Raw genomic sequence first — 27,522 nt, 5'->3', positions numbered from 1 at the left:
CAAATATTAGCCAATCAAGTTCTCACTGTATCTGGTGCCCCCAGCATGAGAAGAACATTGAACTGCTGGAGCAGGTTCAGAGGACGGCCAAGAACAGAGAGCTGGAGCACCTCCTGTATGGGACAGGCTATGAGAGCTGGGGCTGTTCAGCTTGGAGACAAGAAGGCTCCAGGGAGACCTTATAGTGGCCTTAAAGTACCTGAAGGAGGCCTGCAAGAAAGCTGGGAAAGCACTTTTTACAAGGGCTTGTAGTGACAGGACAAGAAGGAATGGACTGAAGCTTGAGGAAGGTATATTTAGACTGGATATTAGAATGAAATTTTTTAGAGTAAGGCTGGTGAGACACTGGCACAGGTTGCCCAGGGAAGTTGTGGCTTTACCCTCCCTGGAGTGTTCAAGGCCAGGTTGGATGAGGCCTTGACCAACTTGATCTGGTGGAATGTGTCACTACCCATGCCAGGGTGATTTGAACCAGATGAACTGTAATGGCCTTCCAACCCCCAAACCATTCTATGAATCTACAAAACATTCTCCTTTACAGTGTGACAATTTATCACCTTTTTTTCAGTTTTGGAAAGATGTTGACTTGACTTGTCCAGAGAAGTGCTACAAAGTTGGTGAGGGGTTTGGAGCACAAAACCTGTGAGGAGAGGCTGAGGGAGCTGGGGTTGCTTAGCCTAGAGAAGAGGAGCCTCAGGGGAGACCTTACCGCTCTCTACAACTACCTGAAGGGAGGCTGTAGACAGGCAGGGGCTGGTCTCTTCTCCCAGGCAACCAGCACCAAAACAAGAGGACACAGTCTCAAGCTATGCCAGGGGAGGTTTAGACTGGATGTGAGGAAGAAATTCTTCATAGAGAGAGTGATTGCCCATTGTAATGGACTGCCTGGGGAGGTGGTGGAGTAGCCATCACTGGAGATGTCTAGGAGGAGACTTGATGGAGTGCTTTTTGCCATGGTTTAGTTGCTTAGGTGGTGTTGGATGATGGGTTGGATGTGATGATCTTGAAGGTCTCTTCCAACCTGGTCTATTCTATTCTATTCTATTCTATTCTATTCTATTCTATTCTATTCTATTCTATTCTATATTTCATAGTCTGCCATTTTGCTCGTGGTGAACGCAAAACTTGGTGTACACATTTTGGAGATTTCAGGGAGTTATTGTTGGGGGGATAACATCACACACTCTTGTTTTCAACAGAATCATATTAAAAGTGAGACACTGTGTACAGCATCTTTTTTTCCCAGCCCAGCTTTGAAGCAAGATACCTTTCAGCATTTTCACGGCAACTATTCTGCATGTTGGCGATTTCTTGATTCCAAAAGCAGATGCTTGTACAACCTTCCCAAAAGCTCCATGTCCAAGAGACTTTCCTGTAAAGAAAATGAGTTGGAGAGATCCAGCAAGAAATCATGTCAGCAAATGGTGTCATAGACAATGAATTACAGTGACTCCCACATGTACATTTCCAAACCACAGGTATTTTAGGGGTTTTGCTCAGCTGGAGTCTTTTTGTTTCTGTTGTGGTTGTTTTGGTTTGGTTTTAGCAATAAGCAGACAAACCAGAAGACAGAGTCATCAAAGGGAATAAGTGATAAAATTTGGAATGGTGCTATATGAATGCAACTGTTCAGTGGAGGTACACCTGCATCTGACCCAGTTTTTGCCATCTATCTCTGCCAGAGACAGATTTGCTCCTCTCTTCCCTGAGTGCACTGCACCATGCAGCAGGCTGTGACACTGATAGTTATGACCTCAATAACACAGGGCCTCTGCCTAAACTCACATAAACAGTAAGATGCAGCTTGCAACACCCTTTGGCTTTTACAGATTAAATTCTTCCTTCTCAAACAGGATGTCTTAAGATTATCTTCATTCCAGGGACACAGCTGCACCTTGCATGGCATTCCCTGAATTGCATGGACATCCTCTGATGCTCTTTCTTAGCAAGCCCTTGTAGGTCGAGATGATGGAGTGGTGAGAAGCTGCAAATAAGACCTTAAAATCTGCAAGATGAGAGGGGATTCAGTGAGAAGGGACTTGTAGTGACAAATGATGACTTTGTTCATGGTGGGTACAATGCTCCCAGGTGACCAAGGGCAGACATTTGTGCTGCTACTGAGCAGACCCCAGAGGTCTTGAGATAGATTAGTGAGCATCAATAAAGTTCTCCAGCAGCAGAATATGAGTGTCCTCTTCCTTTATGTTCAGAACCAGGTGAGACTCAAGGGTACTGCTCTAACTTTGCTATAGTTCATGACATGTTATGCCAATCTTGTGACCTCCACAAGCCTCCTTCATAATTTATTGGTGTTTGAAGCAGGGAATATTGACTACATCTTTGCCATAGTGCTCACACAGATAAGCCTGCCTGTCTCTGCCCTTCTCAAGTGTCTGGAGGAGTTTTGATCACAGAGATCTTGTCAGCATATCTGCTAGCAATAAATTTTATTTCCAAGTGACTATTTTCGGACTGAATTTGAGCTTCACCTTCAGCAGAACCCAGGCATGAAGCAACAGGCTTTGTGGTGAAGGCGAGAAGGGCATAAAATAAAGGCCAACTTTTCATACTAAACCCAAAGAATAATGTGTGTCCTACATTTGTTTCTCAGATATGCACAGATGACATAGCCATTTCCATAGCATAATTTCCTTTTCCTGTGATGAACATTTACTTAAGTAGCTTACATCTGGACATCTACCTTGTTGATTTCTGAGAGATTAATCCCATCAGGACATTCACAAGCAGAGAAAAAGAGCTGCTGTCTGTTCTGAGTTAAATGGGTACTACCTCTTATGTTTTTATCAGAATTCTGCATGTCTGTCAGTAGAAATAAATAGCATATCATCAAAGCAGTGGAAAGAAACATGAAGTGGAATATGATATGCAAAAAAGCCTAAAAAACCAACCCAAACCCCAATGCAAACAATCAAACAACAACAAAAAAAACCACCAACAAAAAACCTCAGAGATGTCTTTCCTCACTAGATGTCCAAAAGTGTGGCCTGTTTTTTTCATAGAAAATAGAAATCATGATGAATTTAATCTACATGGCTAAAAAACATCCACAGAATGAGTCTTGGTTTGTGAAGGGCTTAGTGTTTGGCACACCAATACAGGGGAATCAGTGTATATCTTTGAAAACCTGCAGTCACCTTGATCGGTTAACACATATAAACTTCTCCATTCAGCAGATGTATAAGCAAAGCAACATTAAGAGTAGGGTCTCTGTTTTCTTAGTGTACTGATTTTCTTAGTCCTTGAATGTATTGACTGTTTGTGGTTTCTATATGATGAAGTTACAGTTTAAGGTCCTATAAAACCCATCATACTTCTGTTTAGTCCACAGCTGTAATCTGTTTCCATCACTGTTAACTCACTTCCCACTTTGAGACAACCAACATAACAGTTAACTCAGAATGCTCCAGAAAGCTGCTAATCTTTCATAAAGGAGAATGAGCACTGGAAACACTTGATCCTCTGAGCAACAGTTAAATGGGAAACTGTAGTAACACCTGATGCATTAGTCTTTGTTGCTATGCCATTGTTTGTACCATGCTAAATGTTAACATGGAATAGGGCTGCTTTACCTTTTCAGTATGTAGCTCAAACTCTATGGTTTCGTATGTAGGTGGTGTCTATGACTCTAAGAGATTGCTCTAACAAAAGCTCCTTATTTTGACACATGAAGTAATTACCAAATTATTATATGGAACAATTAAATAGAGGAAGATTTAGTTGCCCAACCACCTGAACAATTGACTTGTCACAGCCTTCAAGCAGATACATGCTTGGGGTATGAAATGGTGCAGCATTTACATCTAGACCAAGCAAGCAAAATGCTCTAATTAAAATTTTGGCACTTTGCTTTCTTGGGGCAGCTGAGAACTCATTAAGTGAAGGTATCCTTCAGTCAAGGAGTTTGGGATCAGGAGGTTCCCATTTCAGTCCCATTTAAGCAGGGTCCTTCAAGAATGTGCATTGCTGGACAGCAGAAAGCCCTTGCAGACATCACTCTTCATGTCTGTAGAAAGGCAGAGACTCAAAGATGTGTTCATTTCTCAGGTCCTTGACCACAGCTTAAGTCATCTGGATTTTCCCCAGATTTTCCATTACATTATGTATAACAGCTCTGCACATGAAGGAGAACAGGAGGAACTCTGCTTGATGCTGACACTGTGGGCTTGCAGTACACAGGAGGGACAGAGGCTCAGGAAGCCATCTACCACTGACATGCTTGACATTGCACTGAGGCCATGTGGCAACACTCCCTTGGGGTCCTTCATCACAACGTCAGCAGTGTGTGACCTTTCATAGATTAGGAAGGTTGAGCCCAAGAGTAAGGTGAGAAATGCATGGTAGCTCAGCTAAGGCTTGTGCTGGACTGCAGTGTTATCTCCAGCTGCAATGACAGTGATTTATAGCACCAGCATTTTTCTGCCTAATGAAAAGATGACATTTTGCTCTCAGACTAATCTATACTGAAGGTTAATTATCCTGACTTCAGCTGTGCCCATACAAAATTTCCTGAAACATCTGTAACCCTTGCAACTGAAAGGGGAGTCCTGTTATATAAGCATTGCATCGACACCATGGGCTGTACGTGTGCCTGTTGGAGGAGCACATACCAAAGGAGATGTGGGCTGAAAGGAGACACCTTTGATTTGCAAGAGTTACAATAGATATGTGTTGGAGAGGATCAGTAGGTGGAAAACCAGACCTATCTGATGCTGGAATGGGCTGCATTTCTAAGTAAAACTATTTTTAAGAACCATAGGAGCACATTTTGTGTTTGTGAAATGCTAATCCTCTGAGGCTGCCAAGGTTACTCAGAGACTGAGCCAACTGTCATGTAAGCAGGACTTGCAGTGAGCTAATCTAGCATACTGCACATACCCAACTTCTCTGAATCTGGTTCTCATTCATTGTCAGCATTCTTTATTTGTTTGTTTACACCAGTTCTTCCACTTTTAACTCATTCCCTGGTCATCATTCCTCACCTCCAGACTCCAAACACCAACCCTGCAAGATGTGGGTTTTCCCTTGGTGTTCGCATTCCATTTCTGGTTGATTCTTTCCGTGGGATTTACACACAAATAAAACATGGCATAAAACAACGATTACATTGTCTGCACATCAGGCTCTTGGTCCATCATTGCAGGAAAACTATTTGAAGATTGAAGACACTCCAGCACAAGGTTATGCTCCAGCATTCCCAGAACTGCGTATGACAATTACAAATCGCCAGCAATGTATTTCAGCTGTGCTTATCCACATCTGGTCACCTTGTGACTTCTAGCGGGCCAATTGTGATCCTAATTGTATGCATGTTTTAATTACTCTCTGTCTCTGATCCCCAGAGGACAGAAAGAATCTGTTACAGCTCCTAGTTAAAGTGCAGGGATTTTGTAAACCTTGCTGTAGGACAAGTGGTGCAATGTATGCCTACAACGAATAAGCAGCACTGCAGCAACAGGCTGAGCTTGTCACTGATATTTTAACGTTGGCCGTCTTGCTAAACTTGGTGGGATTTCCAGAGGGATTCCTCAACTTCAAAATCTGGTCTCTACCCTCCTGCTCTCCTCATCAGTGTTGCACTAGGCTGAGTAAGTTAGGAATGCTCCTAAACCCATGTCTTTCACTGAGGCATCTAGCTGTAGGCGAGCTAGCTGTAGTTTCAAAGTTTCCATGGGTATTTATTTATTTATGTGTGGGCTCATATGTCACATTCTTGGTCTTGATGTTGCAGTAACAATAATTTTTACAAATCTTCAGCCCAGAGGGAAAACTGAGAGGCTGTGCTGGAGGGAGGAGAAAAGGGAGAAACAGGGAAGGGTACAGAATGGACTGTGAGGACCCATTTCTGCATAGGCTTTTTTCTACATTAGTACACAGGCGATACATAAACATTCACTTTGCAAGGGAAGAACACTGCAGTAAATGCCAAAGGTCAGACTCCTGAGTCTGGAGAGAGAAGCATCCAGGTCAGCAGTCTGATTTGGAAGCCTTTGGTTGCCCTGCTTTTATCTTACACTTTAAGTAAAACACTCTGCAGAAAACAAAGTGCAACATTCTTGGCTGTAGTCTCCTTCTATGACAAGGTAACCCACTTAGTGAATGAGCAAAAGGCTGTCTTCTACCTAGACTATAGTAAATCTTTTAACACTGTTTCCCCTAGCATTCTCCTGGAGAAACTGGCTGCTCATGCTCTGGATGAGTGTACACTTCACTAGTTTAGAAACTGGCTGGCTGGCCAGGCCCAGAGAGTGGTGGTGAATGGAGTTAAATCCAGTTGGCAGCTGGTCACAAGTGATGTTTCCCACGGCTCCATTTTGGAGCCAATTCTCTTTAATATCTGTATCAATGATCTGGATGAGGCTATTGAGTGCACCCTGGGTAAGCATGCAGAAAACATCAAACTAGGTTGGACTGTTGGTCTGCTTGAAGATGTGAAGGCTCTACAAGGGGGTCTGGACAGGCTAGATCTTTGAACCAAGGCCATGTGGCATAAGAGGTTCAACAAGGCCAAGTGGAAGGTCCTGCACTTGGGTCACAGCAACCTCATGCAAGACTTCTGGCTCAGGGAAGAGCAGCAGGAAAGCTGTCCAAAAGAAAAGGATCTTGCAGTACTTGCCAACAGGTGTCTGGTATGAGCCAGGAGTTGCCCAGGTGGCCAAGAGGGCCAACAGCATCCTGGCTTGTATTAGAAATAGTGCGGCTAGAAGGAATAGGGAAGTGATTACGCCCCTGTACCTGGCACAAGTGAGGCTGAACCTCAAATACTGGGTTTAGATTTGGGGCATTCACTACAAAAAGGCATCGAGTTGCTGGAGTGGGTCCAAAGAAGGGCAACAAAGCTGATAAGAGACCTAGAGCACAAATCAAAAGGAAGAGTAGCTGAGGGAACTGAAGTTGTTTGGTCTGGAGAAAAGGAGGCTCAGGGGAGACCTTACTGCTTTCTACGACAGCGTGGTTGGAGAGCAGCCAGGCAGAAAGGGACCTGGGGGTACTGGTTGACAGCCAGCTGACTATGATAAAGCAGTGTGCCCAGGTGACCAAGAAGGCCAATGGCATCCTGGCCTGCATCAGAAATAGTATGGCCATCAGGAGCAGGGAAGTCATTCTGCCCCTGTACTCAGCACTGGTTAGGCCACACCTTGAGTACTGTGTCCAGTTCTGGGTCCCTCAATTTAAGAAGGACATTGAGACTCTTGAACGTGTCCAGAGAAGGGCATTGTGAGGAGAGGCTGAGGGAACTGGGATTGTTTAGCCTGGAGAAGAAGAGGCTCAGGGGAGACCTTATTGCTGTCTACAGCTATCTGAAGGGTGGTTGTAGCCAGGTGGGGGTTGGTCTCTTCACCCAGGGAACCAGCACCAGAACAAGAGGACACAGTCTCAAGCTGCACCAAGGGAAGTTTAGGCTGGAGGTGAGGAGAAAGTTCTTCACAGAAAGAGTGATTGGCTGTTGGAATGGGCTGTCTGGAGATGTGGTGGAGTCACCGTCCCTGGAGGTGTTCAAGAGATGTTCAAGAGGGATGTGGCACTTGGTGCCATGGTTTAGTTAGTCATGAGGTGTTGGGTGATAGGTTGGATTTCATGATTTTTGAGGTCTTTTCCAACCTTATTGATTCTATGATTCTATGAACTAGAGGCTGTTGCACGGCAGAGGTCAATCTGCTCTCTCCAGAGACCCAAGGGGATGTTTAGATTGGACATTAGGAAAAAAATTCTTCACTGAAAGTGTCCTTGTGCATTGGAACAGGATGCCCAGGAAAGTGGGTGAGTCACCATCCCTGGAGAGATTTTAAAAACCCTATAGATGAGTTGCATAGGAACATAGTTTTGGTGGAGTTGGAAGTGTTAGGTTGGACTTGATGATCCTAAAGGTCTTTTCCAACCTCAATGATTCACTGATTATATGACTGTAGTTTTGCTGTCTGGAGTCAGGTGAATGCAGCTAGTCAGTCCTAAATACAGTCATAGACCAATGCATTTGGTGTGGAATTTCTTATGCAGAACCTGGCAGCAAGCTGTGCCACGTATCTAAAACACACTCAGCTCCTTACCTGTAGTTACAGATACATCTTATCCAAACACTGCAAACTCAATATGGAGTATCCCAATATTACCTAGTTTAAGCCTTTCCCTTGCAATTTCCCACTTGCTGGCATCATAAGGCAGACGTTCACACTGCTCATCTAAGGGGACTTCATCAGGATCCATTATGATTGACAGATAATGGTTGGTCTTCATTTCAGAGGAATAAGGCTAGAAAACAAACAATATTGCAATATGAAAAAAACAAAATAGGTTTAAAGTATCCATAAGCATCTGCTTGCTTAGATGAAGGCCTCCAAGCTAATTCTGTTCATGGGGCTGCATGTTTCACAGTCCAATACTTGAACGTGTCCAGAGAAGGACAACAAGGCTGGGGAGAGGCCTTGAGCACAAGCCCTATGAGGAGAGGCTGAGGGAGCTGGGATTGTTTAGCCTGGAGAAGAGGAGGCTCAGGGGTGACCTCATTGCCCTCTACAACTGCTTGAAAGGTGGTTGTAGCCAGGAAGGGGTTGGTCTCTTCTCCCAGGCAACCAGCATCAGAACAAGGGGACCCAGTCTCAAGCTGCACCAGGGGAGGTTTAGGCTCGAGGTGAGGAGAAAGTTCTTCACCAAGCAAGTGGTTCATCATTGGAATGTGCTGCCCAGGGAGGTGGTGGAGTCACTGTCCCTGGAGGCATTCAAGAGGAGATTGGGCATGGCACTTGGTGCCATGGTCTAGTCATGAGGTCTGTGTTGATAGGTTGGACTCGATGATCCTCAAGGTCTCTTCCAACCTTAGTTATACTGTGATACTGTAATAGATGGCTTAATTTAGCTCCTTTGGGACTTTTTTTTCATATATTGCAAAAGAAACTCCTTCCTCTAACTTTCCTCCTGTGTGACATACTGGCTTCTTCAATGGAATCCATGTGTGTTTGTATTAACATATGGTGCTATGATACAGGCCCTGAGCACAGTCAAGCAAAACATTTTCATCAAATGACTAAACACTGCTGATGAAAATAACTTTCCCTCATGACTGTGCAAAGCAAGAAGTGGCCGTATGCAACAGATGGAGTTCAACTGCCCGTGTTGATTTTTTCCGTACACCCAGCAGAGATAGGTCATATGTGGTTAGAAGTTGTGCAAGACTAGTTGCCAGAAGGCTACATATTATACATTTCAGAAACAGTTTACAGATTTTCTCTTTTTCTTTTGGCATAATTTCTGACAAATTTAGTGAAAATCTTTGAGTTTGGAGGCATTCATAAATACCCAGACTCAAACACGTCATTTCAAGCACATAATTTCAAATGAATTTACCAGAAGCTCACTTTCCACTGAGCAAGTTGGCTATCCAGTTCACGTGAGAAATGTAAGGAAAGAGGAACTTAATCTCAAGGTTTTCTGTGGTCCCTCCATTTGGAAACATATTTTCCTTCAAAGAGCACCTGGGCTGCCTTTTGACTCCACAGGACTTTTCTTGCCACAGGAGTACTTCTATTTCTATAGAAACGGTCTAGTGTTTGCTCTACTCTCCTGGCTATTGGTTGGAACTTGTAGAAAATCTGCTGAACTAAGCTTTTTGGTGTTGCTTTTCCTAAGCTCATGGAAACAGCCCACAGAAACAAACACACGGATTGTATCTTTCAACTGTCCCCTGTGACTTTTCTCTTTCTTTCCCTTCAGCTTGGAAATATGTCCCTAATACACATGCTCCAGACTTTGTTTGAAAGGGCATTACTGGCTGTGTATGCTTTGGTTACAAATATAACCAAATTTAAATGATAGTAGCCAATAGCTCCTGGTTTAGTTGCGTTCACCATCCCAAAAAACCAGAAAGTTAGTCCCAAGAAGGATTCCACTGATGCTTGAAGAAATGTCAGGTGGCATAAATCCTGCCTCCAACCCATCCACTGACACTGGACAGGATATGGATAGAAACAGAAGCATGTGTGCTGCTCCGCAGCAGAGACATGTGCCAGACTGCTCCAACCAGTCACTTTAGATGAGCTTTTAAGTGGACCCATCCCAGGAAAAGCAATAGGGGAGTAGGATGATGCAGAGAGCTTCCTACAGTTCATTATTCAGATGCACTGAATACCAATTCCTTCGCAGAATTAGAGATTTTGAAGCAACATTTTTGATGATGTAGAATTGTTAAGTATATAATTTGTGCCTTTAGGTCTAACATCTTCAAGAAAATGCCCTCAGAGATCATCTAAGGGTTTTTTTTCTGGTGTGGCAATGCAGTTTGTATAAGAAATTTATTTTAGAGCTAATTCCAGACATCTTTGAGAGTAAGGATTTGTAATAGAAGCACAGAGAAGACCATGAACACCGGCCAACACTAGCTGGAAAGGAGCCTTCATAAGTCATCTAGTTAAAGCTCATTGTTCTACAGCAACAATCATTGTTTTTATTATCTTTTAACAATCTAACAAGCACATATTAAGTTTTGGTATCATTAAAAAAAAAATAAATCTGCAAGCCTTTGCTACATTTAAGACTTAAAATTCTCTAATGGTTTCCAGTCGTGTTAGGAAATTGCTTCATCGTTACTGGTGAGGATTGCTACATCACTACTTGCTTTGTAATTTCTCTCATAGCTACAAAGTGTATCCACAGTTTCAGCAGGCCTCTACTTTCCCCCTCCCCCCCAAAAAAATGTTCTGCAGTTCTTCTTACAAAAGTTTGTGGCAGCAGGAAGGCAGGTAGAGTGGCTACTGCCATGCTGCCCTGGTTTGGAGGTCTGGTCCTGCTTTCCCATCAGTCACTAGAACTTCTCAGTGTAAAACCTAAGACACAGACAGGTCTTGCTGCAGATTGATTAAAAAATGGTCTGGCAGGTTGCAGTCGACCATTAGAACCACCATGGAGCTTGGTCAACTGGAATATGCTCAGCACCATGATGTGGTACTTCTCTGCCTGGGTGAAGGAGGGCAGCAGGGCTCAGAACTGCTACAATATGGGAGTGAGGGAGAAAGGAACATGCAACCATTCCACATCTCAGGGTCTGTAGTGTGCCTCATCTCTCCAATACCTCCCTTCTCTCAGATCTATCTGGTGTCACAAGTTGCTCTGAGAGCTTTCTTCACTACTGAGGTATTGTATTTTCTGCTTCTGGGAGCTGCTGTGGTTTAACCTGCTCACACTGTGCAACGCAGATGTAGTGCTGCCAGCCTTGGGCAAGAAGGATGGTCAGCAGCAGGAGCAGTTAACTTTATCATCCTGATACAGGACCATCTGCTCTAGAGGATGCACTATCAAAACTACTTCAGTAAAATATCACTTTAGAAGCAATGTAATTATATCAGACACTCTGTGCAAACCAGACCCCATTATTCTGTGTGAAGATCTGTCAATCCCACTCACTCAGATCTTCAAAGACATGAAGATGCCAAACCCTCACAGCTTTTAAGGGAATGGGGAGGCCTTTGGTGGGAGTCAGGCACCCAAACCCTTGCATGTCTCAGAGCCTTACTCAGGCTTTGCTTTATGGCTTACTCATACACAGCCTTGTGAGTCACAGTTCCCTAGGCACCCATCAGCACAGGGATTGCACAGGGAACAGAGATGAGCAGTATATGAATTAGATGGGTTTTTGGTGAACTCAGGGATTCCAGTGGCCTGGGGGGGATTTGCTTACACAAGAAAAGGGTTGGTAAGGAGAGACAGGTGCCAGCAGGACCTCCCCGCCTGTTCTTACCCTCTTCAGCTTGCGAATGAAGAGGGTCAACAGGAGCCAAAAGAGCGTCGCAGCCACGCAGGTACAGGTCAGGGTTATTAGCTCCAGGTTTGACCTCTCCGACGTGCCTGGGAAAACCAAGTGGTAAACATTTTAGAAAATGGCCTGCAAAGCAAGGTCACTTCATGTTTCTCTGCCATTAAAATAAAATACCAGGAAGGACCAGCTTCTTTTCAATGGGGTATTAACCTCTGTTTGGACTGGCTTGCAGAGCCTGGAAAAAAGAAACATTCTCTCCCCCAAAGCCGTTGTATTGAATACAGCAAACCTGCATTGAACCCATCTGTAAGTTTTTCAGTAAAAAGTCAGCTCCTCCTTGGGCTGCAGGAGGTGAAGTACATCAGACTGAGGATGACCAGTCAGATAATAATTTCCTTTTGAGGTGGAAGTTCAGCTGCAGGGTATTTTTAGCCAATTTCTCTCTGTATAAGAATGTGTGTGGGCCTCTGCAGGCAGTTTCACCACACCACACTCCCACCAACAGCGAAACCCATCTGGCCAAGCTCACATCCGAGAGAGGAGCAGAGGTCTCGAAAACGCTCACTCCTCAGCAGCCTCAGAAGAAGATGGGGCTGAACAGAAGGCATGGCTGTGCGGGTCCTTCCTCTGGGGCAATGCTGGTGTGACCATGCAAGAGAAGCTCCAGGGAGAGTTTGTGCTGGTGTAGGCACTGGTGAATCCAGGTGTGACCCAGGGCATGCTGCAGTGCTGCTGCTTGGGTTTTGCTGTCCAGGACATTTGATGCTTTTCCTTGGGCACTGTGCCAGTTCTGCCCCAGCTCAGTGAGCAATTCTGTGATGATGGCTGAGCCTTGCAGCCCACACCTCCATTCCAGACATACTGAAAATACGCCAGCCCTCACCAAAGAGAGCTGGAAATTCCCCTGGAGGCTAGTGGCACAGCCAGCAAGAGTCCCTGAGCTCTTCCTCTGATGGCCTGGATGGATGCAGTCTGGCCCTTGTGAGCATAGCTCAAACAAAGCATAGTACAGGAGTCTTGAGCCCCATGCTTGCTAGACAGAAAACTGGTGCGCAGAGTCTGGTGCTGCCTCAAACCTGATGGTCTCCCAGCAGTCTTTGGCCCTCAGCTCTCCTGACAATCACATCAGCAGCTCCCTGAGGCAACGTGAGACCCTCCCCAGCAGAACCCAGATGTCAGAGAGCTGGAAGAGTTCTTCAACCCAGGGAACAAATTGCACACAGAAAGGGAAGAATGAAAACAACAACAACTGAAAATGGAGCAGAAAGAAAACATGAATATGAGAAATCTGGAGAGTATTAGACCCCACGGATAGATCTTAAAAAAACACCAAAATAAAACTCACTTCAGACTGCTATTCAGGGACATGTAAAACAATTTCAGAGCAGTCTGTTTTGCAAAGCCTGTGACAGTGTCAAAATACCATACTTCCCCACAATATGTTTTCCATCTGATTGGTAGCAAATGCAAATGCAAAAAGAAAACCCCAACAACCAAACCAAACCAAACAAACAAAACCCCCTCATGTTCTGCCTCTTATTCTGATCCATCCTCCAGAGAGAAAAAATGAAAGGACAAGGAGGAGTAATTCTGAACATCATTTCACAGTAGTTTTGTCAACTGCACTTGCAGCAGTTTCAGACCCCAGGCAGCTCAGGGTTACTCCTGCCACATGAAAAAGGGATGATTGATGTCTCTCTGATGGACTTACTGGGTAATGCAGAGGGATGTGCTGTCTAGTTTTAGGCAAGGCTTCAGAGATTTGTTCAGAGGTTGAGTTGCTTCCTATAGCTGTAGCTTAACTAGAATAATAGATTCCCTCTCTCAAGGTGATATGTAGATTTGCATTCATGCTCTACAGCTAAGATTCCTCTGGCAAGTCCATTCTGGAGCTTTGACAATAAAGCTCATTGAAGAATAATATGACTGCAACTACAAATGGAGATATAAGGTATGCATTTCTCCCAAATACCAGGAGTGCTGGTTTTTCACAAGTATTTTCATAAAGGTTTGGTTTAGTATGGGAGATAATGATGACACAAATGATACAGCCTAATGCACCTTGCCTATGCTCTGGCATGAGGCTTTGCTTTTACATATGAATACTCTCCTCTTCCTACTGAGCAGCAGCCATGCAGATGGTGAGTAATAGTTTATGACATTTATTCAGCAAAATCTGGAGGGGCTGAAGGTCCATTTGTTGCCACTGCTTGTTATGACAGGACTCAGAAAGCCTCTGAGGCATGCTATGGTCACTCTTGGGGTGGAAGGCAGCAACTCCCTAACTGCTACCATACGCTGCCCAGGAGTTAGCAAAGAGATGCTGCCTTTGAATTGTCTGAGTGAATTTAGGCAACCAGAAAGCATTTCTCCAGGCTGAGGTTAGACTGGGTCCTAGTCTAGCTAAAAGCTTTGCAGCCAGAGATGGCTGAGTGCCTCTCAGATGGGTAAGAAAAGGGTTGATTTGAGGCAGAACAGACAGAAACACTCAAAAGCACGCTTGGGATTAGCACAGTTTGGAGGTGCTTTAAGCAGAACTAAATCACTCTGCCTGGTAGGCAAAGATTTCTGGGTCCCCATTGCAGCCCTCCCAGACCTTTACCCACCAGCCAACTCATTAGGTACAGATTTTCCTCCATGCATAGCTATGCCCCACCTGCCTGACTCACTGTGGCAAGTGGCAGCCTCCTTCCTTCCCCAGAGCCACTCTGAAAGTTCACCTGCCCTGCTGCATGTCTCTACAGTGCTGCATAGGAGTGAGGAGAAAGCAAGTGAAGAAGTGCCACTAGCAGCAAATTCTCTCTCTCAGCAGCAACTGGAGTCAGTAGGACCATGCAGGCATGCAGTGCTGAGAGCCTGGACTGTCTGACCCCTCCAGGCCTGAGCTCAAACCTTGGGCTGGTGTAGGCTCTGTCAGGATTTCTACTCTACACACTAAGGTGCAGCTCTGTATCCGGTGTCAGTCAGGGGAAAAGGAATGTCTGCATCACCAATACCACTTTGCTGCACCCAAATTCCCTACACTTAAGGGGATATACTCTGCTTAATCCATGTGATCCCATGATCATGGCAGTGCAGCACTGGGTTGGGTGCTCAGAGATACTGATGAACTTCCATCCTTGGGGTTTTTCATGACCTGGCCAGAGAAAGCCATCACTGAGGGGACTTAAAGTTGGCACTGATGCTGGTTTGAGCTGAGGTTGAACTAGAGACCTCCAGGACTCCTTTCCAACCACCTTTGGTGGTCCTCTGAGGTAACAGGAGTCTAAGCATCCCCAGATGTTCACCTTTTCATTTACAGTCACCTAGGTTGAACCTCATCCAGTAGCCAAAGGAATTCCAGTTAAACTTCATGGAAATGTTCCTGATGACTTCAGAGTCAGTGATCCAAAAAGCACATCAATTTTTTGAGATACAAAGTTGAAAAGGTAATGAGACAAAAAAAAAGTTATTTAAAAATCAAAGCCATTAACACATTTTCTTAGTGCTGGAACAGTTCAGTGACTGCTTAAGAAGTGTGATGCTTTTCTTCTCATCAGCAGGGAATCACACTAAGTTGTAAAGCACCAGCTTTAAGACAGGACATGCTGCTGTATTCATTTGCTTGCTCTGTGTCCAAACTTCAGTGACTATAAGCTGTAAAAGATGTTCCTTCCTTCATCAACACATGCCCTTCAAAGGTGAAGCACTTTTGCAAGTACCTGTGTCACTGGCTCCTGCTGAGAGGGGGTGTGTGGAAACCCAGGAGGAGAAGCAGGGCAAGGCTTTCATGGCAAGTCATCCACTCTGTGGACAGGGTGATCTGTCGACAGCTCTACCCCTGCCCAAGACAGCCCTACCCCTGCCCAAGACAGCCCGTGCTCTCCTTGTGTCCACTGCTTGTGTCTACAGCTTGTATCCCCCAGGCTTTTAGGGAACACTTTCCTCCGCTTGCTGGGTACTCTGGCAGACATTTACCCTTCCCTTTCATCTTTGCAGATTTGCTGCCTCTTCAGGTCCTTGGCCAAGAGCAAGCATGCAGCTTACTCTGACATGTCCCATCAGTGCAGCCCCTCTCCTCCCCAGACAGCCCAGCAAGCACGTCTTCCAAACCCAGCACAAGCTACTATTATTTAAAGACGTCCCTTTGATTCCGCCATCCATTCATCCATCTCGCATACAGAAATAACACATTGTTTTATCTGTGAGTACAAGAATATTTTTTTTTTCAGAGGAAATACAGAGAGCAGACAGTTTCCTTCCTGACTCATTCACAAACTACTCTTCCAAACTGCTAAACACGGCCATCGAAACGAGACGCAGCTCTGCTCCCTTTGATCTGCAGCCGCATGCTCCGAGAGCCGCCGGGACGAGGGGAAGGCTTCGGTGCTTGCAGCGGCCGTTGCAGGGGGTGCATTTCTCAGAAAGACAAGCGAATGGTAAAACCTAGAAAAAGCCCCATGTTTAAGCCCTGATGTCATCTCTCCGTGCCCAGGGATGGGGTGAGAAGCTGCTGTTCCCTTGGAGAGAGATAGGCACTCCAGATCAGCATAGGCATGAGTGATAAGAACCTCCACTGATGTCCCTTCTTGTAGTAGGAAGAAAAAAAAGGTGGAAAGGGTGGATTTTCCTTGATTGTAGTAGATAAGACAAACTCTCTCTGTGTTTTTCTCACTCAGTCTCAAAGCCATGCATTTTAATACAGTAGTCTTCATCTCCTGCTTATTTAAGAGCTCCCATAGGAGTCACACAGGAAGATTGCCAGTGGTCCCTCAGGACGTGTAACCAGAGAAGAAGCTTTCCTGGCTGTTCCCTTTGCTCTCCTCTGGAACACAGACTAGGAGGTATGACTTCCTAAAAGCCATCTGATAGAACATTTGTGGCTGTAATAAATAGTCAAGATACAATGTTGTTAAAAAATCAATACAATAATGAATTACATTGTCCAGAAGTCTCGATTAGTAGGATGCATTGGACAGCAGGCACTTAGGCAGAAGTTATTCTTTTAGCTAGTATAACAGCTGTAAAAACCTTTACATTATTCACAAGGAGAGAGGTGTTTTAAACTCCATGATTACACCAGACAGGTCAGCTCACATATACATACACATGTACACATATCCTTGACCTTTTAAAGCAAGAATATCATTGTATCATCAGCAATCACCGTTAACTGAGACTGCTAACATACTCATGGCAGGAAATCAATACTGATTTACTAGCTGCAATTGTCTTCCACTGTAGGGTATTATCCAGCTACTCTGTAGTGCTCAGATATATTTAGCAACTGTATGAGAACATCCAGAATGACAGAATCCCTGACTGAGAGACCTGCTGGTAGTCAAATTCTTCTATAAAGAGAAACTAAACGCATTCAGGACTATTTAATTTAACACATGAAATCAATAAGATAGGTGATGTCAAACGTAATTTGTACATGGCAGTGACTTACATAGAGAATGTCCATCCACTTCTTTTAGCTCATAATAGATGAGCCAAAATGGTATTCTATGAAAAGTCACTGGATAAACCTTATTTTTAAGCACAACTGTAAAATTCCTTGATAGAAGTCACTGCCACAGGCCTGAGCCAAGCTTGTCAGAAGGCAGAACAATGCTGGGCACTTAAATGAATAGCAAAAGGATTGAAGTAATGGTTACAGAAATATCCAGATCATACCTACTTCTTACAAGTACCTTTGGATAAGGCATGTGTGGCTATCGCTCAGATCTTCCAGTCCAATTTGGGAGTCCACTTTACATTGAAAATAAACAAACAAAAATACCCCAGGCCTGTAATTTCTATGGAATTAACCTGAAATGGGAAAACGAGTGGGTAGAAGAGTGTTCCTTATTCTATTTTCTGTTTGTTTTGACAATACTAAATTTACATTTGTCTTCTACCCTGACCTGATCTTTGTTGGGTTGAAGCGATTCTTTTTAGGTCAGTGTAAACATGCTCTGAGTTAGCATTTCCTGCTAGGCTTCCTTTCCAACCTGGTATGCTTCCCTTGCTAGGACTTCCTTCAAATTGCTGCCTTCAGATATCACCACATGAGCCCTAAGTCATATCCCTGCCCTTCCAGTCGGAGTAAGAACATCACCCTGGCAAGCACACCCTTCCCATTTAATGTTCTACTTTACCTTGGACTGTGACATATGCTGCACTCTCCACAGACCCTTTTAAGTTGGTGGCTATGCACTGGTAGAGTCCTTCATCCTCCTCTTTTATTCTTTCAATAAACAGCATTCGGCTTCCAGGCCCTAAAATTATTCCTGTGAAATGAAAGATTTTGCAATGAGAGGGAGCCAAGATATAAACAAAAACAGGCCCTGCTTTGAGTTCTTCTCAGGAGAAATCTGAGCCACATACTGCACAGCACAATGTTATCTGCAGGAAAGCCAAATACACTTGGCTGTTTGGGGAATCTTTTGGAGATCAGTGTTTACAAAGCACTCGTGTGAGTGAAAAAGATCAGCCCTAAAAGGATATGATCTTGGGATAACTTGCTACTGTCAATAGATTAACAGTGTGCCTACACTTTCACCCAGGTGAGCTATTTTAGCATGCCTCCAGCTTTTGGGAAATGGCACTTACAGATGTAGGTCTGATTCAGAAGTGACTCAAGCTTAAACCACTTACAGGGCTCAGCTCCATTCATCCACACTGGCCTTACAGACAGCAGGGTCACTTTAAGTGTCACTTACCCATGTGGCCTAGAACAATAGGCAGAACCCAGCTAATGTAAAAAGACATCCCATGAGGTGTACCCTAAAACACAGGAGTTACGTGAAGTTCTCCACGTCTTGTTTATTGCAGCTAGGTCAACCCAGAAGCCAGCTTGGGCAATACTCCAGCAAGTGAGAAAGAGGTAAGAAGCAGATTTAGCCTCAGAACTGCCTCTAAAGCATCATTTAGCCAGGAAATACACAGTCAAGTACACACTTGTGTGTTTGGCTCCGTCAGAACTACTGTTCCATCAGTATTCCCACCATCTACTTCAGGCATCTAACTAAAGTGCTCTGACCTAACCTCTAGACACATCTTGCTGGCTCCTAACTTTGCATTATACTCAAGTTGGACATCTAACATTCATTTTAGAAGATTGTTTTAATAGTGAACCTCACAATGATGTGGTCACTGTGAAGCTTCATGGAATCTGGCTCTAGGTTAAATTTAGTATCTGGTCTGCCCATCTATATGGGCTTACACCTCACTTGGAGAAATCCTTAGAGCTTCTCTCAGTTGCCATTGTTCATGTTACAGTAATTTCCAATAATGCAGGGCAGAACCATAACCACAAACCTTCTAAAATGTTCCTACATGATGAGGTAGGGTTTCTGCATGATGATGTAGGGTTTCTACATGATAATTCAAGTTCCTGCAGACCAAATCTCTTTGAACATTTTTGCTGAGCCTGTAATACTAGCTCATTGTGTGCTTCTGATCCAAATGTGGATGAATTGCCATGAGAAAGGTTTTGCCTTTTCCCCCATCATTCATCTCCACCTGAAACCTCCACGGATCACGCCTGTGACTGTGATGCCAGCAGAGGTTGACACGTAGTCTTAGCTGATCTTTGAAGCCACATTCCGGACACAGCACTAAACATCTCTTACAAGTTTTCCTGCTAGGTGCAGCATGACACCTTGAAAGCTGTTCCTTTCTGCTGTGTGAGACCCAGATTCCTCTGCTGCCAGCAGACACATTTTGTTTTGGACATCCCAAATACGGGTTTAGTCTGATGGCTAAGTTATGAATCATGGATAGACTTTGCATGCCTGACCACAGACTGTCCCTGGCACTCCTACCCACATCATAGCAGCTTGTTTTTTCTCCTGTCTTGCTATATGCTCCCCAAGACACCTGATCCTTAGGCTCCCTCTATAGTAAAGGGAGAGGAATATATTTCTCTGGTGATTACTCTTACTGGATGCAAATCGAGAGCTATATTTTTTCCCACTGATTCCATAGAGACCTGTTGTTCCTACAGCTCCAGCCTGGCTGAGGTTTTGGAGTAAGGCAGAGTAACTTGAAGCACCCATGCTGCAGCCTGCCCAGGAACTACTCCTTCCTTATGTCTGGGTGTTGATGCCAATGACTCTGCAAATGGCTGCCTAGGGCAGAGTGGTAAATAAAAACATTGTAGGTGAGTACACAGAGCTCTCACCTGATTGTTGCTGTATTTCCTCGTGGTTTTTAAACCAGGATATCTGGGGCTCAGGGACGCCACGAACCTGGCATTCCAGTATGGCAGAATTACTGGTGTTCACTGTCTGATCCGAAAGATGCCGCAGCAGGGCTGGTGCCTCTTGAGCTATAAGACAAAATAACATCCTTGATTTATATTCTTGTAAAAGTAGAGGTTTAATTATCTTCCTTACCAGCATTTTACAAATGTTAGGGATTGCTATGGCTCTTCTACCCTGTTCACAGATTTTATTTACCATTCCAGTTTGCTTAAGAGCATTTGGTGTGTACACAGTACTCCTGTGACTCAGCAGCAGCAGGTTATGATGACCAGTGAAGACTCAGTGATGACACTGTCTACAAGATTTCCTCAGTTCCATTACCAACCACATTTCTTTAGTGAAAGCGTTGTGTTTTTATGGAAGGTCAGTTTTGCATCATCAAGAAAAACACATCATGGCACCAAAGTTTGTAACAATTAGCAGGGCACCCTTGTAGCACATTATCTCTGCATCACTGACAGCACCACATGGCTCTGTACACCATGATACTCATGAATGTGACTTTGAAAACTTGCTTAAAGAGTACAGCTACAAAACATATTCAGTAAGATACATCATCTAAACCCAGAAACCATAAGCACAAACCCATTGTGTTATGTGTCCCAAAGTCTTCATAAATTCTTCCACTTCTGCATTTCACATATTTGGCTGAAGGCACCAAGGCCTGGCCAAACCACCCCACAGCCTGCCTGCCAGAGCTGTGTTGGTGAGAAATGCACCCATGTCCTCCGGCATCCCACAGACGCTGGAAATCCTGATGGCAGGGGCCGGAGCTGAGTGCTAATAGGCTACACAACATAGCAACACTGCTCCTGTTTTACTTTTATCTACTGACATTCACAGGAACACAATGTAATAAAACACACTTCCGTGACAATGAGTAGTGGAGGCACATCTCATCAGTTCTGCTTCTGCCCAAAGGCCTCCCAGAAGGGCATTTCAAAACCACTCTATTAACATCATGTTGAAGTCATCTCCGTAAGAAGCAAAACAGCAAAACTTGCTCATCATTATTTCAACCCTTTGCCACTCCTTCTTCTATTTTGTAGAGAGGCAAAGGCTGTTCTGACTTACACCAAGGTATTTGCAACATTTATGCTCATTATATGGCAACATCTTTCACATTTGCAATTCTCACATCATCCTTCTTGCTATTTTGGTCCCTTTAGAACAGTGATGGAGATCCTGAGCAATCTCACAGATGCATATGCTCTGTAGATCCCCTCAAATTCCCCAGTCTTCCATGAACCAATTATTTGCAATCTTTCTCTTCAAGGACACTGCCAGGATCAGCAGTAACTAAGATGGTAAGACATATATCATGAAATATGAAACAAACCAAAACAAAGCAGAAAACAGCTCTTTGCAAATACTTTCTTTCAGACTGCAACAGATACCCACACACCGAGTTCAAGTGTAATAACAGATGAATTTCTGATATTCTGTGTTTGGAAGATTATTCTCTATCCTTTCAGAAAACTTGACTTTCATACATTTCCACCTTCACTATCATTCTGTCATCAGGTGTAAATAAAAACTGCAGAAATATTCAGCACCTGGCTTCCACCAGCTTATGAAGTGTGCATGAATCCCATTGGACTAAAAGCACTTTTAAAGTAGGCTATCTTTGCTGTGCTCTTCCTCCTCAAAATTAATTCCAGCATGGTCATGACTGTGCCATGACCAGTCTGGATGTTTCTGAGCTACAGGTTTGTCATTTCCACAGACAGTTCTACTTTTCATTTACAGTATGAACAATTTTTTCTCTCTTCCCAAACCAGGAATGTTCATAAGCGAGACTGAAGTTCTTCACTCACACACCTACACAATGCCGTGGCCAAGAGTGTTTGCCTTGCAGCCAAGAGGACTGCCCTCTTCTCATTGATAGCTCACTTAGTTTTTGAATGATTCTCATTTTCCACAACACTGGCTATGAGTGGTCACCCTCTGATACACGTCACCCGCTGAGAGGAGCTCCATAGTCCCTGATGGCCAGCCCAGCCCAGCCCTCCAAACTGAAGGCAGACAAGATGACGCAACAAAGGCAAATCACACGTTCTGTGAGTTATTTGTGATTAATTTTAATTTGTTTATAGCCATACACTAAAGATGGGGGTTCATATTAAAAAAATAACCCAACCAACCAACCCCCAAAAAACCCCAACAACCTTTTTTCACTTAAAACTTGAGTTACCATTCACATGCTTTTGATAACTTCACTGCTACAATCAACTGATTGTTCAAGGACTTGCTCAACTTGAGGATTATTCTCTTTTGCAAACCACCCTTTTTCTCCAGTTCTTCTTTTTCAGTGAAGCCAAGAGGGGCAGTTTCCAATGCCCTGCTCCACTCACCCTGAAGCTGAGCGGCTCCCAGCCCACCAACATGCACAGTGCAGGGCTCAGTGCCCGGGGCAGCCTCCTGGGCTCATCCCCAGACCTCATGCCTACCCTCAAACTTTGCTTTGCTGGGCCAAACTCCGCTCTCAGTCACCCCAAGGAACTTCATTGCAGGCAGAGTTTGGCCCAGGGGAGCAACCAGGAAGTCACAGAAGGGAGAAGGGAACACTGGTGTCAGACCACTCAGCCAACCCAGGGTGATAAGGAGGGAAAATCCGCACTCCCAAAAGCAAACAACGGCAAACGAGGGGAAAACTTTACAGTTTGTTCATTTTGGGGTTTACTTTTGCATTCCACCCATTTTTTTTGCCCTGTTATGATTATGTTGTCTGTTCACTTATTTTTATTAATCAGTACAAAAATATAAATACAAGCTTTAATTTTAACCCTTAAAAAAAAAAAAATCATTCACACCTTTCTCCCTACCTAATATATTATACAATAGAAGGCAGAGAAACTCCCCAAACCGATGAGATTCTCCAGTCATCTGAGGACATCAAAAGTGACATCAGTAGTTTTTAATCTGGTCTCCGAGGACTGCTTTCCTCAGATGTTTCTAGCGAGGTTTCTCTGTGCCTCCCAACATGAGCAGTCACACTGGGACGAGAACATCCCTTGCACGGCGTGCCCCTTCAAGCGCTGGTCGAGACCAGGCTGGTAGGACATCCACCCAGCACTGATACGCATCATTGTAATTCACAACAGTTTCACAGAGGAACAATCTAATTGCCACTTTTTTTTTTTCTTTCTTTTTCTTTTCTTTTCTTTCCTTCTTTTCTTTTCGACTCAAACTCATATTGCCTGGCAACTGGCTGCTACAAGTCATTGCACTCCGGCTCCCAAGGCTATGGAAAATTCGTAGCATACTGTCATCACCGCCCACCTTGCCATCAAATGTCTTCTCACAAAACAGTCTCACAAAAAAAAAATAGGGGGGATTCTGTATTGTAATTCTTCTGAAGATTTGCAAATGCTAAAGAACGCCATTGACCCATTTTTCAGCGATCACCAATGATTTTGCTTGCTTTTTAGGCATGTTTTAGAAAACGAGAGAGCCAGATCCCTCTGCAAGGACACATTGTTTCTGGAAGCCATCACACTAATAATGAACAAAAGAGCCACTGTATACAAGCAGGGTATAGGTGACATTTCAAAATATAAATGATTATTCTTTTCTTTACTCTGACAACTTCCAGGTTATCAATTGTTTTCTGCGCATTTTAGGCTCCATGAAACTGGCATTATGGGGAAATGCTATTGTTTACCCTTTCACACTTGACAAAAGCAATTCCCACGTGAAAGACAAGTTTAGCCGTGGGACACAGTCTCGATACCTAAAGGAGGAAATAGGCTGGTGAGTTCCCAAGCACAAGAAACTGTCATGTTGTCACCCTCTATTTTAGAAGCCCAGCCACTTTGTTCCTTCGCTGTAACTATTTTGGTCGCTACGGCCTGTTTTGTTATGGCTTATGTAAATGTTATATAAATGATCGATCATAAGTGTAACCAAAAATAATAAAAGCTATGTATTGTAAAAAAATAAAGTTATCAGATCTATTAAAAATAGCAACTTCTTCCTTATACAGAATTTATAATACACAGAAACACCTCATAGCAAAAATCAGGATGAATGTCAGAAAGGGAGAAACGCTCACAAGGAAGACTTAGGTTGCCCTTGATTCTCCTTCAGCAGTCTGGCTGGTTGTTAATCCCCATAATAAATCCAATTGACATTTGCATACCGAAAGTACGGAGTATTTTTTCATGGCTTCAGTTTGGAGTTTGTATTTTCACAAATGCATTAAACCACTCACTGTGCTGGCTGCAACCTTGTCAGTCGTGTTAGTTTAATATTTCTCGTTTAACAAAATAATCACAACAGTACAAATTCCTGAATCTTCCGGCTAGGAGCAATATTCACACTTTCATCAGTAGCTTTTTACAATAGTGCAGAACTGACTTTAAAAATTGACCAACACAGCAACTGGAAGTCTATCTGGATTTATTTGGAGCAACATGGTTCACGTGTGTCAGTTTTAAAATCACCATTGAATGAATAAATGAAAGAGTAGGCCTGTGCATTATCTCAACAGTTTTATTTCTTCCCTGCATCCTTCTTTTAGAAGATAACTTTTTTTTCCTTTTTTTTTTTTTTTTTAAGATTAATGAACTTTAGTGTAGAAAATAATTTCAAATAAATAAGCATTAGAACTTGCTCAGCAGGTAATATTTATAAGTCCATCAAGATCGGATTAAAATAAAAAATATATAGTCCAGTCAATCTCAAACTGAATCGTGCTCACTCCGCACATTCAAGTTAACTTAAGGAATGTCCATTGTTGACTGAAAACAGCAGTTTTTTAAAGTTAATCAGTTTGTTCAGCTTTGACACCTTTGATGAGGCCGAGATCAAAGTGGAAGAAAAGATTGATCCAAAGTTTTCCTTATCGCTCAGTAGGAGACAGCAAGCGGGGAAAAAAAAAAAGTAACAACATGCAAAATGTAGCACAGGGGATCTTCCAAACCCCGGCTTCCACGTGCCTTGTCAAAGCAGAAAACACCCGTCTGAACTCAACTGGAAGCTCACGTGTTACGATTTTGTTTGCTATTTCCTCCTACGTCCAACCCATGGGGGATTGTGCACCACCTCAGGGCCTGAAAGGCAGCAACAGTAATGAAAATCAAGATGATATGAGACACCTGTTACTGTTTAATGAGTCCTTTAATGTTTTACATTGCTTTGTGTTGTACAATCATTCCTTGTGCTCTTATATTTGAGGATCCGAGAGTAAACAGCCTTTTTGTTGCAGTGCTCACCTCTGATTGTAATGTCTTTCTTTTGAAGCACTTCTTTCCCCGTGTATATGTTCCTTGCTCGGCAGGCATAGGTGCCCGAGTGTGCCAGGGAAACGTCCTTGATGGTCAGAGTGAGGGTGACGGAGTACTCCTTGTTGAGAGACCTTCTTATTTTGGTTTGGTTGTTGACCGTTCTTGGTAAAATCCAAGCAATGTCTCTGTACAGGAATTTGTTGGCCGAACAGGACAGTATCAAATTCTCTCCTTCAATGGGGATTTTTTCCAAACTAATATGGAATCCACTCGGTACGTCTGTCAGAAAGAAAGAGCACTTTTAAGATTATGTGAAATGGATGAGCCAAAATTAACACAGCATATATTTTCCCTTTTATCAGGAAGCCTTTGAACTAACCAATGTTATTGTCTTCCTGCTGCACTCCCTAATCTTTCCTTTCATGAGCTAGGCTCCAGCTATTCTTGTAATTTGTCTTGGAGCTACGAGACACTTGGGCTCAGACATCAGCTGATGTAAACTGAAGTAATTCTTGGAATTAATGGGTCTGTATAAATGTTATGTCACATTAAGGCAGGCTGGGGCAAGGCAGCAAAAGCAGAATTATTTAAAGACAGCACAACGGGACTATGAAAACAGAAGGAAAGTTTGGATCTCAGCTCCAGCTTGTGAACTGCATGAGAGGAAATTAATCTCCAGAGAACGGCAGGAAAATACAGCAGCTCACCATGCCAGGTTATGTTGTTTTCTTGATATTCATAACAATTAGGACAAGTTTTGTCTATTTCTTAAAAATGCTTCAAATCCTGAAAAAACCTACTGAATCTGTGAAAATATGCCTGAGGTTTCCCTTGGAACCTGGGTATTTACCCTTATAGAATCATAGAATCAACAAGGTTGGAAAAGACCTCAAAGGTCATCAAGTCCAACCTGTCACCAAACACCTCATGACTACTAGACCATGGCTCCAAGTGCCTCCATGCATTTAAAGTGTGTCAGCAGCTCCCTCTGACCAGGATGGCCAGCTGTGCAGGAGCATCACAAGGTGAAGATCTCTCTCTATTCAGGCTGCTTGACATTAAACATAGGTGAACAATATTTCCATCTGAGAGAAATTAAGGGTCACTGCAGTAACCATTTACTAAGTGTAAGTATGACTTCAGTTTTCACAATGATTTTTCACAGCATGTAATTCATGCAAGAATAATATAGCCAATAATGTAAAGAGTTCACTGTAACATTATTGCAGCTTCTTCCACCAGGGAAGCAGCACAGAGCAGCAGCAGTGCTGTCCACCTCTGGCAGCAGCCTCCACCTGGGGCTCATGCCTCCAGTGGGGGAGACCTACGCCACTGACCTCAGTGAAAGTAGAAGCAAGTTCCTGAGAGAAAGCTCTTCCAAGTTTTACTCCTAGAGTGCAGCCTCTCTTGTTTTATTTGTAGCCAATATTCTGATAAAGTAATTTCCTTCTTCTTGGTCAAGTGACATTGACTTTGGCTGTTTTCAATTGTTCTTTCACTGATAATTGCTATGGCACTTGGCTGTGAACTTGACTCAAAATCATAAGAATAGTTTTGTCTTTCATAAGGGAGAATTATGCCTTCTTTTCTTGTCTTTTAGAGCATGAACAGCTCAATGCCAACTTTCATTCAGTTCCATGCTTACAAATGTCACTTCAGGTTTAATGTCACATCACCAGGGACATGTAAAGAGTAGTTCTACAGCGAATAACGTTTTCTTTCACTAACCTCTTTTATTGATTAATCTATCCATTAGGGAACTTCTCCCTAAATCCCCACAATGCAAACTGAGCTGCCTTCCCACCCCAGGAATACCGTGAGTGTAGACTGCTTGGTGTTGCCTTTCAAAGTTCTGCCTGCTGAAAGTCTGGCATCAGTTGCTCCCTTTACTATTCTCTTTTCCCCACATAGCCCTGAGTGTTAGACACAGGGTACATAAGCTCCTGCAAGTCCTGGATTGAAATTTCCTCTGACTGGAGCTGCCTCCTAGGGAGAGGCCTGATTTCTGTTGGTTGAACGCAGTGGGAGTAAAGTGTGTGCCTGCCATCAGTTGTAGTTCAAATGCATAGTCCAAAGATCCCCCTAACATAGGCAGTGACACTAACAGATTGGATGTTAAAGCCTGTGTGTCAACTTGTTCCTCTGACAGTTCATTGGGACCCCGTTTCTTCCTGTCTCCATCAAAAGAAACTACAAGAAAAATTTTAAAGATAGTGAACTCAAGTATGAGTGACTACCATCAGCATGCTTTTTGATATGTAAGAGCACATGGTGCCAGATTCTGATCTCAGAGAAGAGC

General features: G+C 43.6%; 1 protein-coding gene across 4 annotated transcripts in view; it reads right to left on the bottom strand.

Moving 5' to 3' along the window:
* FLT1 (fms related receptor tyrosine kinase 1) overlaps positions 1–27,522 on the bottom strand; it is a 128,460-nt gene that overhangs the window by 21,303 nt on the left and 79,635 nt on the right. The window contains exons 13-18 of one of the 4 annotated variants that reach the window (XM_068143393.1): positions 25,212–25,502; positions 19,914–20,060; positions 17,887–18,018; positions 11,747–11,853; positions 8,130–8,268; positions 1,268–1,372 (exon numbers count right to left, since the gene is read on the bottom strand). In XM_068143393.1, coding sequence (XP_067999494.1) covers positions 1,268–1,372; positions 8,130–8,268; positions 11,747–11,853; positions 17,887–18,018; positions 19,914–20,060; positions 25,212–25,502 — 921 coding nt within the window. Of the gene's footprint in view, positions 1–1,267; positions 1,373–8,129; positions 8,269–11,746; positions 11,854–16,569; positions 16,627–17,886; positions 18,019–19,913; positions 20,061–24,471; positions 25,050–25,211; positions 25,503–27,522 lie in introns of those variants that run through there. The other 3 variants (XM_068143411.1, XM_068143402.1, XM_068143418.1) reach the window with 3 other exon arrangements.

Source organism: Melanerpes formicivorus, unplaced genomic scaffold, assembly GCF_026170545.1.
Source record: "Melanerpes formicivorus ecotype bairdi unplaced genomic scaffold, bMelFor1.0.p_v2 SCAF_1, whole genome shotgun sequence".
NCBI classification, from domain to species: domain Eukaryota; kingdom Metazoa; phylum Chordata; class Aves; order Piciformes; family Picidae; genus Melanerpes; species Melanerpes formicivorus.
The sequence above is the reverse complement of the archived record's forward strand: the minus strand, read 5'-3'. Positions and strand labels throughout refer to the sequence as shown.